An 11,208-nucleotide genomic window follows, 5' to 3' on the forward strand; every position below is an offset into this window, starting at 1 on the left:
ATATAGTAATTTACAAAAATAAGGGTGTCTATCTATATATTTACAAAACCACTGGATGGAGTTCAACCACAACTACCATGTCAGCTACGTTGCAAAATGCTCTCCAGTACTACCTTCACTGCCGCACCTCTTTCCAAACAACTCACTCTATATATGATTCGCCCCTCCCCATCAGCTGACATAATTGTCGCGCGAAACAAACTTATTTAAGAAAGGCGGAAGTTGTGTCTGTTGTCTGCCACGTCTCGTGACTGGTGAGTGTTAAATTGAACGTGCGCGGGTGTGTGTGTCCATGTATGCTTCCATTCATAATAAAACTACCAAGTGTGCACCCTCGGTCGATCTATTAAAACTGTGACTGACGTGGTATTGATGTGGTGCCAGGTGGGTGCGTATGTATTACGCAGGATGGAATTGAATGCATCAGTATGGGAATGTGCAGTGCATGCGTGTGCGCAATTGCGTCCCCCGGGACCATGCTGTACCGTCCTTATTGACGGAGCTGTTCCGTCACAATTTCACATTGTTGAGGGTAAATAAGAAGAATCCAAAAGGGTGCATGACTTTGCCCTGACATCTCTTCATCACAATCCACTGTATTTTGTAAAATGGCATGTTGGTGTTCTCCTCTTTCCAATGACAATTATTTCAGCTAAATGCACAAAGCAAATTCTCTCCGACCATTCTGTTCTGTCACTCCAAGTGAAGATATTTCCAACTTTTAGAATGGAAACTAAACTGAACCAACCTGAAATGGATTTCAGGGAAAACAGCAGTACCAACAGCGTACTGGACCGTACTTTAATTTATACATGTAGCTCATGCATATGTATCATTTGTGATCATTGCCCGTCCAACAGGTGCAGGAGCTAGAGCGTGAGCGTAAGGAACTGATCCGAGACCAGGCAGTGAAGAAAAACCCTGGCATTGCTCAACGTTGGTGGAACCCTCCACAAGAGGTAGTCAACGATTAAATGTTTATTTTTGTAGTATTGAAGCACTCATTGATAGGATCTTTGGTTCATTCCCACCATTTATTTAAGGTTCCTTTGGAGGAGCAGCTGGACCCCGAACAGCTTGAGTCTCTGCGAAAATACCAAGAGAGAAAAACACAGAAGCAGAATTCTTCGTATACGTACAGCCAGGTAGCAGACTGTACACATGAGAAATGAGCCCTGTATCGCATGCAATTTCCACCGTGTTTGATTTTTGTCTCATGTTAAGAATTTGTTGACTTACTTTCTGACTTCAGTCTTCTTGTTCCTAATGGCAGCCGCAAGTCACTGGACCTCCCACGCTGGTTACCTTTGACCCAGAGTTAATCAGGAAGGAAGACATTGTGGAAAAAAAGATTGACTTCTCATCTGCCAGAAAGCAATTCCTGCAAACGGAAGTGACCAAGAATTCCATAGCTCCTCACTTATACTCTGCCAGACCTTTCTCCAAGTCCGTACCAAGGGGCAACCATGGGAGCGGCAACATTGTTACAGAAACTGGCGAGTGTCATGTGACCTGGTCCGATGAAGGCATTGCAGGAGAATTTACCAGTGTCCGCGCTGTAATGACAAATGTAAGTGATGAGGAGGAAGGGAAGAGCGAGTTTCCCCACGGCTATCATCCCGAGGAGTCAGACTCAGGATTGGAAGAGTTATCGGTCCGCTCGCAGGACACAACAGTGTTTAGCTTGGATAGTGTTTCAGACAGTGGGGCCTCACTTCCACCGACACCACTACCGCTTACCCCGGTGTCACCATCCACCCCTCAGCCGACTACGCCAGTCAACGGGCGAACTACTGGTAGCGCAGCAGAAGACGAGCTGGAATACCAAGCCGAAGTCCTTGTCCAAAATGTTATCCAAAACGCCCTCTCGACAAACGGCGATGACTGGCAGTCATCTCTCCCAAACTTAGATTCTTCACAAATGAGCAGCCCTGTGTCTCCATCCTCTGCTTCAACAACTAGTCCAGTGCCAGTATCTTCCTCCCCACTGTCTTTTGGGGAACCTGACCATCTGCAGTCACCTGTCTCCTCCAGCGCTGCTACATCAAACCCTTCCCCTCAGTCAGATCGGCTGCCAGAGGAACAGCTTCCTTTCCAAGAGAAGCAGCAACAGTCACCCTCATTCAGTCCAACCGAGTCATCACAATCATCTCCAACTCCCTCTCAGCCTATCTCTCCTCCACAAAGACCCAAAGTGGGAGGACCAAGGATCAAGATCCAGTCTTCTTACGCCCGAGCACTTGCTTCCTCAGCTCCAGTTGCTGTTCCGGCTCCTTGTTCTGCGTACACAGCTAACGTTCCCAGGCCAGCCGCAGTCTGCCGCCCCCCTTCCCCTCCAAGCCCTGAAAAATCAGAGTTCAGCTACTTCAGTAAGTATTCCGAAGCAGCCGAACTGCGGAGTACAGCGGCGGCAACAAAAAGCCCTGAGGCGGAAGTGGCAAGCGGACCATTCCGCCTTCGCTCCAAGAAACAGCGAACCTTGTCCATGATCGAGGAGGAGATCCGAGCAGCTCAACAGAGAGAAGAGGAACTGAAGAAACAGAGAGAAGCCCAACCTGCTGCTATTCCTCAAGTTCCTGCAAGAACAGGGGTGCGGAAAACCACCATATCCCCGGCAGACAAGTTGAAGAGCAACAGCCTGCCAACGAGACTCACACTGACATCGAGGACGGCACCGGGTGAGTTAAAGCACACCTGGTACACGATGGTTGACTAACTAGCACAGGTGGAACTCATAGCATGCAGAGTTGGTAGAGGATTCCAAATTCGTAAAATAATGCAGTTTGATTTGATCTGACCTTTTTTTGTTGGAGTACACAAGTTTAAATATTTTTTTAAATATAATTTGATATTCTCATCAGCTTGAGAGCCAAAATATTGGAAATAGCTTCTTGTATGTTGCGTTGCCGTTCGACGCCAGCATAAACTGCAGCCACAATAATGATAAAATACTGTTAAATTTATTCCAAATTCGTCTAGAACAATCATTATTACCTTGCTAAGGACTGGATTATGTATTATGCCTTGCAAGGATGGACAGGATGAGGAAAAAACTCTTCAGACTTATATGATTGAAGAATAAGATAGATGCTGCAGAGGACAGGGAGAGTTGAAAGAGGGTTCATCGCAGTGGCGACCCCTGATGATACGGAAAGAAGTTTGTGTGTCGACCTGATTGCGTGCTTCATGTACCCACTTCCACTTTTTTGCGCCGTAGGAAAGATCGAGAAGGTTCGACCGGCTCCACCTGTCTCACCTTCGCCGTCAGAAGGAGCGCTGTCCGACGCCGGCAGTGAGGACTCCGGAGGTTCTCGACCCAAAAACTTCATGCAGACACTCATGGAAGACTATGAAACACACAAGGTGAAAAGGAGAGAGAAGATGGAGGACAACAGTGTAAGTATTCTTAGCATGTATTCAACGTCAAGTGTGTATTAGGCTACAAGCCAAATGACATATGATCTCTGGACTGTGTTGGATTCGTCATTTCTCGGGCTTCACTTTCATTTCGAGTCAGCATGTGCCAATACGGTAGCAAAACAGAAATTTCCCGGCCTTGAAGCAGGAAATTGAAGTAAAAGTAAGCCACCATAGGGCTGGGGGTTGTTCCAAGTTTTTTTTTAATAAAACTGTTCATATCCCATTTTTTTAGATACAGTATGTAAGATTATTGTCCACCATTTTTGTCCATTGTGACGTGTTGACTGTGTGTACTGTTGCTTCTCTCCTGCTGGTCGCTCAGTATGCCCGTTTGTTGCTGGCTAATGAGGTAACCACTGAGGTACCTGACGCACACCAAAAATCGGATCACTACTTTTACTCGCAGACCTGGGAAGCACTCAACTGTATCTAAAACAGGTCAATGTGTATCAGCGTAATTTGGGCTCGCCTCAAATCACTAATCTGCTATGAAGTGATGATTCCTTTATTCAGTCTCCCCGGCATGAGATCACTGCAATATACGTAGACATTTGTTTGTCGTCTTAGTTGATGATTGATAATGAATACGAAATGTGTCAAAGCAAAATGTGTCCCAGGTCTGTGTGTGATTTCACTGTTATGTGGTGTTGCTCATGCATGTGCTTGTTGTTGATTTGGAAAAAAAACACTTCGACCCACTCCACCTCACTGAACTCACAGTAGACTAAGATGAAACCAACAAATACATTCAGTAGTCAGGGATCACGTTTCCTTGTTGGTTATTTTAACACAAATAAATATCTTTGTCCAGCACAATTGTTGCTTTAGTAGGAAATGTGGCACAGCATTTTTAATGTTAATCAGGCCGATATAAAACTGCGATAAATCGACCGTCCGGCACCATGAAGTCATTTAATAGGGACTCTTTCAGTTTTAGTTTGCCATATCCAAAGGCAAACTTGTTCACAATCAATTTATCGATTAACCACCCCCATCCGTAATCATTATCCAAGCAAACTGAGTGTTGTGAAAGTCATCAAATGTCCCGCAGACCATGAATCCACCGCTATCTTAACATGGATTCCGATTTGTGGTCCTTGATGGCGCCCTTGTGTGTGTTGGCCTTGGCACCTTTGTGTGTGTGTGTGTGTGTGTGTGTGTCGGGGATCCACCTCATCAAGCATGACATGTGATTAAATATTTTCTTATAGTCAAGTCAAGGGGGGGGTATGTGTATGTGTGTGTGTGTGTGGGGGGGTGATTAATCTCTCTAAAATGTCATAGAAAACTTTGTTTTATTGATAAATACATTTTAGGTTCGTTGAAGACACTAATTGTGAATGGTTTGTCTGTATGGATCCGCGACCTTAATAAGGTTCTGTGCTATAGAAAATCGGATGGAATGTGTCCCCACTCCCCTTGCCTCGTGGTAGCGAGTGAAAGTTTGTCCAGTGAACCAAGAGCTCCCTCTGTGGTTGACAGTGCATGATGAAGTCAAGCAGGCATGTTTGATGAAGCTGCCGAAAGAAAAACTTTGAACTAGAAAGTGATTTTCCCCTTTTTTATTATTTTTTTTAAACAGGTGCTGGAGGCCACTCGCATCACCCGGAGGAAAAGCGACATGGCACTGAAGTGGGAAGCTGGTATCTATGCCAATGAGGATGGAGAAGAGGAGGAAGAAGAGGAGGAGGAGGAAGAGTGAACGAAAAATGATAGGGGGCGGGGAAGGACAGGCAGAGGAAGCAGTATTTATTTAATTCTTAGTGTTCTGATGATCACATGATCTTCTGGTCTGACCAGTGGTGCTCAATGAGGAAGTGTATCAATTTTGGGATGTGGATTCTGAGAGTGTAAGAGAATGTAGGCAATGCGAGTATGTGAGACGAAAGGAAAGTGTTGCAAAAGGACGATTTGCATTCAAGAGGCCAGATTTGGAGTTGTGGGTGCGAATTATTCATAGGAGGAAACGTGAATCTATAGATTTTCTTTTGAAAGGTTGCCTGAAAGTCAGTGAAGGTCTTGTGTGCTCGACAGCCCCCAATAATCCACTGAATAAATCAAAATATGACTCTGGCATGTTGATGAGGCCTCACATATTCATTATCAACACACAACAAGGTGGTGTTCCCGAGATTTCCAGCTATCGCATTCGCTTGAGGCAGCCGCGTTCCATCTTGAGGGCCTCCTCTGCCTTAGATTCTCGAATGCATGACGAGTTGTGATGATTTAATCTCCAATCCCGTATGGCCGTAATTTGATTCATAGAGAGAAGAAGAAGCATCGATAGATAGAAGTTTGTCAAGATTAAGTATTATTTAGTGACTTCAACTTTGTGAGGTTTAAACAGGAAGGAAGAAAAAAGGTCATGTTTGTGTATCTGGTATTTCTGAGCAGTATATATACCAGTCCTCTAAAATCATTTATATGCTTTGTTGTCTTTTGTAGGCGGTTGTTGTATTTTACTGATGCACATTTATTCCAGTGTACTTATTATACTTGCAAGACGGCCATGAAGTGATGGCAAATATTTAAAAGAACAAAAAAAGTTTTATAAAAATATTGGGAGAGAACCAATTTGCCTATTTAAGAAAATGATATTCATCACTCCACAACAAATAATGAAACTCACTCGACATTGATCTGGGATGAATGTAAAACCCAGTTTCATGTTCAAAATAGCAAACAAGAGCACAAGGAATGAATCCTGATTACGAGTGTTTATACTTGAGTGTGTGTTTCTATACCACTTGAACTGAAAAGTAGCAGGAATATGCTACTCTTTGCTCTTTTTTCTGATTGTTTCCTCCCCAAGCGTGCGAATGTTAAGAGGATGGTGAGAATGTTTCTGAACCAAAGGTCACCATTCTGTTCTGCCAGAGTGTCTTGTCCAAGTGTCCTTCAGATAGACACCGACCTGTCTGCCCCACGACTCACTCAACGAAATGCTCAGCGACAATGCAATGCAAACACAATTTGAGGTCGTGTGCTCACGATGGTGAGCTAATTTAGACACAACAAGCCCTGATTGTATTTAAGATGCTGACGTAATGGGAAAGTTTTTTTTTTTTTTTAATCTGCTCTGTCAAAGCAACCAGGAGTGAAAGTGAAAAAAAGCAAAAAAAAATGCTTCACAAGTTCTCTATCATTGCTTTTGCACGTGTAATAATATATTAAATGAAAAATATTTAAATGACATGTCCCTGTTGAGGTCAGGCTAATGCAATACGACGCACGTGCAGGACAAACGGCTAAATTAATCCTGCCAAGTGTTGAAAAATCGGTTATTTTGAGGTTTTTGAAAAGGTATTTGAAACACGTGATTAGTTGGTGTGGCTTTGTTAAAAAATAACTGCACTCCCAGATGAATCATTTGCATTGTATGGTAATTTTATTGGCTTATTCAAACTGACTCAGAGCATCAGTTGCTTCTTCCGCTTGACTTTGATCAATTTTAGCAACAAAAACGTTTTTTTGGGGGGGTTGTTTAATGTAGCTAAGGACTCCCAATGTCAAATTAAACAACATCCCTTGATTGTGCTTCACATGAGCTGCATTGAATGTGCTTGGAAATCACAATGACAGCATTGTTAACAGGATGAATTGCAGCTCTTTCGTTGTTTGAATTCTTGATGCAGAGATGATTTATTTATCTTTTGAAAAGCTGGTAGCTTGGTTTTCACCCTCAGACTCACTTCAGTGTCTGGCGATGCAATTTTACCATCGAGATTATAACCTCTGTCCTTATGTTAACCACTCGTATGTTCATATTGTGCTCCACTTTATAGCACGTGTACGGCTCACAGTTATTCGCCTATTATACATATTATAAATATTTTCTCATTAAATACAAAACCTGACAATTTTCTGAGTGGTTATTTGTGTGCTTAGTGATTCAGAATATAGCTGATTCTTAATTGCTGGATCCCATGAAATTACTGGCAATTAGCTCATTAATCAACTCCTGCATAAAAAAAAATGGGTCATAAGTAACGATTGATAAAGACAGATACTGTTTTTTACAGGTATGCATACATACTGGTCACTTCATTAACTACTTGCTCAAAGCAATCAATACATTTCAGTCCTTACAATGTTGACAGTAATAAATGAAATTTCGTTTGGAGGACAACAGTGGCAGCTTTTAGCAATACTTTGGTTACCCCATCCATTTTCTCCATAGAAACATTTATTTTCGTCATATGACTTCGTTATTGTTATGAATCGTTATCCATTTTTAAATTAAATGTACTATGATTTGCTGCATGCATTGTACATTTTTAAATTACCGTAATACCTGTGCGATGGTGGTGATAAAAACTCACTAAACTTCATTGTTATTAGTAGTTTTTTAAAGGTTTTATCACATTTCGAAGGTATATGTTATATGGCCACTTAATGTATATTAATGTGCAATTTTATTGCTTACATAAAATTTGACCTCTGAATCATTGTCGATATAAATTGCACTTGAAGCCATTTGACCATGCAGCGCGTGGACCAGAATAAGGAAGTGGAACTTTACCCCCCCCCCCCCCCCCCCCCCCAAAAACTGTTTTCTCTTCTACTTCCCTTCCTATTCTACCCGCTTCATTCTCATAAACTCGTCCTTTTAACCATGAACACTTTTTAATTGAAGCATGGCGACGTCGAGCTGGTGTCAAGGCGTTTTCGGGGTGGTCCGCCGAGTTGAGCCGCTCGTCGTGCTCGAACAGCTGGGCACCTCTTTGTTCGACACAGCCTTGCTCATGGTGGTCACGGATCGGTGTGCCAATGCCACCCACCCCGGCACTGACACTCGGGAGGACGACCAGCAGCGAGCCATGTCGGATTTCTACATGATCAACAACCTCATCGTCCAGCTGACGCCTATCGTGCCCGCTCTCGCCCTCGCCAAGGCGGGCGATCGCGGCTGGAGGAGAGTGCCCGTTGTGGTACCCCTGTGCGGCTATTTGCTGTCGAGCGTCGCCCTCCTCCAGGTGGTTCTTTTACGCCTGCCCATCCAGGTGATGTTCGGGGCGGCGGGTGTCTTTGGGATATCCGGCGGCTTCTGCGTTTACTGGCCCGGCGTCATGACGTTGGCGTCGCTCGGCTCCCACGCGGAGAATCGCTCCAAGGTGAGACAGCTATATTATGAATAAATAAATACACCATAAAATATTTAATTAAAATTGTCATTAATTAATTACCTGTTTCAATAAATAAATATGGAATTAAATAACTAAGATAAAAACAATAAATGCGCCATTAAATAAGTGTCATTAATTAAATGCTTCATTCATTAATTAAATATTGAATTAATGACCGCCCGCCAAACTTCGACACATGAGTCGGACAGATGAAATAAAAAATAAATAAATACGGAAATAAAAACATTAACAAGGTTTATGCATTTAATTTTTTGTCAAGTTCGGCGGGCCGGATTAAAACGTTTAACGGGCCGCATGTGGCCCCCGGGTCGTAGTTTGCCCACGCCTGGCTTCGGCGATTAGACCTAACAGAATGTAACTTCGATGAAGTCCTTTTAACCGGATATTCACATAACAATAAAGACCAAGTCAGCAAAGGCCTGATGACGTGAAACTCAATGATCACCTAATGGGAAGCGAGCCGAACCACCTGAGGGTTTTGGAGTTTGATTCGCTTATAGAAGTCTTTTGTGTTGTTTCTGTAACAGGTGATGATGAGAGTAGAGCTGATGTACGGAGCAGCGGGTCTGCTGGGCAGTCTGCTGTCAGGTCATGTGTTCCTGCTGTACAGTTCTAGTGTTGGACACGGCACAGTCCTGCTTTGCGTCTGCACGCTTCTCCACCTGTTGAGCCTCATTCACGCCACCGTGCTGCTGCAGGTCGGTGCGTTTGGATTGCTTCATATATGTGATGACTCTTCACAAAGTACACTCAATTGGCTTCTGTGCTTTTAAGTACATTTTTTTAAGGGACTGTACTTGATCTGTATTTTGAAGTGTGAGTACTTTTGTTAACTAATATGTAACTTTATCTTACTTGATAAAGGTCAGGCAAATATCAAGTGAGCTTGAGGAGAGCAGTCCCCTCGTCCCTCACTTCTCCGACAGTGTTCCTGCTGGGATGTCGACAAGGAAGAACATGGTAAACGTGGTTCTGCTCTTCTCCGCTGCTATCTTGTACGGCTCCTCGGTGGGAGGAGCCGTGGAGATCCTGGGCGTCTTTGTGATGAAAGAGCCGCTTAACTGGAACGCTGCTCAGGTATCACGTCTATACAATTGTATACAAGCAATTTAAAAGCCAATTTTTTGGTGTTAAATCAGTTTTCAAAATGAAGGATTAATTAGCACAGTTGTTGTGTTAAAAGGCGCTGTTTTAAGAATCTGTTTGTGTAACTTTATGTGCATTCACAGTACAAAATCGTTCTGTACATGCAGTAAATAAAAAATTTTTTCCAACATAGAAAACTGCGGCTTATACCCTCGAGGAAAATATCTGAGACGTCCTCAAATATTGTGATGAACGCCAATATCATGACCTTCTATTGGCCATGTTTAGCGAATGGAAGGTTTTAAGTTTTATTCAAGTCTTACATTTGGCTTGCAGATAATCATTTATGATTGCATTCCCAGCTATAACCATCCTGTGGTGGATAGAAACAAAATCCCAGTTCGGGTTTAACATTCCGTGAACTCAACTATTCCCCTTGTGTTAAATAAATTGCTCCTTCAGGTGGGTTATGGGAACGCAGCAGGCTTTGCGATCTTCCTCACCAGTTTCCTTGGCGCCATTGCTTTTCGCCGCTGCGTGAGCGATATGACGCTCATCCTGATCGGCATGCTTTCGTTCGCCTCCGGAATCTACTTCATGTCCTTCGTCAGCGCATCCTACATGTTCTACCTCGGTGAGCCATCGTCTTCGGCTTTCCGACTTACCATGTGCTTTCCTTAGAGAGCGAGCATGTCGACTTTCTCCACAGCTCGCTCGCTCAGCCTCTTCGCCCTCATCCCGCTGCCGACAATCAGATCACTGCTCTCGCAGCAGGTTCCAACATCATTATGTGGTGAGGAACAAATATTTTGCAAGTCAACCTCCCAGAAAGTTGTGTGTACACAAGTCCTCATGTACTTTCGCATTGTCTTGTGTTCTCCCTCCTCGCCTTCAGGCATCACTTTGACAGCCCTGCAGCTGGCGCTGAGGTTTGCCGCTCTGGCGTACATCCCGGCAGTCACTAAACTCTACCAGCGAACACTAGGCTGGTTCCCAGGTTTCGTCTTCACCATCTCCAGCGTACTGGCAGTTCTCGGAATGATTCCCATCAGGTGCAAAAAGGACTGAAACATTGAACTAGCGGACATGCACATTGAAACATTTAGACAAGGTCAAATTAAGTTGACGTGTAAAGGTTAACGTGGTAACGTTCCTCCTGAAATTTCATCCCCAAACAAAATTGTTTTAAGATGGCTATACGTGATGTGTGTTTAAAATCATATCTTTCTCCACGCAGTGTCGTTGGATGCCGGTGGTCTCGGCCAAGATGTTCCCAAGAGAGAGAGACGACGACGGATTTGGACAAGGAGAACTAAAGGATGCTTCCTCTGGAGATGAAACCATGAACACTTCAGGAAAGAAAGTTGAGCCGGTGTGTTTTATGTGTGTGTCATGTAGCATCGTAACTGATGTAGATGGACAAAACTGTTATTTTAAAATCTCTAAACCTGTGAATAAGGTTGCATTATTTATAATGTACACAGTACTTTCTAACAAAATGAGATGACAATTGTTTTTATTAAATTTCTATGACTGGAAAGTTATTTATTTTTTT

The 11,208-nt window shown here is 43.4% G+C and overlaps 2 protein-coding genes across 5 annotated transcripts in view; both read left to right on the top strand.

Moving 5' to 3' along the window:
* palm2akap2 (PALM2 and AKAP2 fusion) overlaps positions 1-7,274 on the top strand; it is a 66,572-nt gene extending 59,298 nt beyond the window's left edge. For 2 of the 4 annotated variants that reach the window (XM_088281083.1, XM_088281084.1), the window contains 6 exons: positions 861-959; positions 1,044-1,145; positions 1,274-2,678; positions 3,218-3,396; positions 3,743-3,781; positions 5,003-7,274. In XM_088281083.1, coding sequence (XP_088137209.1) covers positions 861-959; positions 1,044-1,145; positions 1,274-2,678; positions 3,218-3,396; positions 3,743-3,781; positions 5,003-5,122 — 1,944 coding nt within the window. In that variant the 3' untranslated portion in view covers positions 5,123-7,274. The remainder of the gene's footprint in view (positions 1-860; positions 960-1,043; positions 1,146-1,273; positions 2,679-3,217; positions 3,397-3,742; positions 3,782-5,002) is intronic. The other 2 variants (XM_088281085.1, XM_088281086.1) reach the window with 2 other exon arrangements.
* Positions 7,275-7,979: 705 nt separating this feature from the next.
* Positions 7,980-11,193, top strand: slc46a2 (solute carrier family 46 member 2). The gene is made up of 7 exons (XM_088281824.1): positions 7,980-8,534; positions 9,095-9,265; positions 9,432-9,644; positions 10,116-10,287; positions 10,363-10,446; positions 10,549-10,705; positions 10,891-11,193. The coding sequence occupies exons 1-7, from the start codon at positions 8,058-8,060 to the stop codon at positions 10,967-10,969; spliced, it is 1,353 nt and encodes a 450-aa protein (XP_088137950.1). The 5' UTR covers positions 7,980-8,057; the 3' UTR covers positions 10,970-11,193.
* Positions 11,194-11,208: the final 15 nt, after the last annotated feature.

The sequence above is a fragment of the Idiotropiscis lumnitzeri genome, chromosome 18, assembly GCF_059441095.1.
Source record: "Idiotropiscis lumnitzeri isolate Australia: NSW breed Sydney's pygmy pipehorse chromosome 18, RoL_Ilum_1.0, whole genome shotgun sequence".
Lineage (NCBI taxonomy): Eukaryota > Metazoa > Chordata > Actinopteri > Syngnathiformes > Syngnathidae > Idiotropiscis > Idiotropiscis lumnitzeri.

Coding starts and splice junctions, on each gene's coding strand:
- slc46a2 (XM_088281824.1), top strand. CDS start 8,058: ATGGCGACGTCGAGCTGGTGTCAAGGCGTTTTCGGGGTGGTCCGCCGA. Junction 8,535..9,094: donor ACGCGGAGAATCGCTCCAAG/GTGAGACAGCTA, acceptor TTTCTGTAACAG/GTGATGATGAGAGTAGAGCT. Junction 9,266..9,431: donor ACGCCACCGTGCTGCTGCAG/GTCGGTGCGTTT, acceptor TACTTGATAAAG/GTCAGGCAAATATCAAGTGA.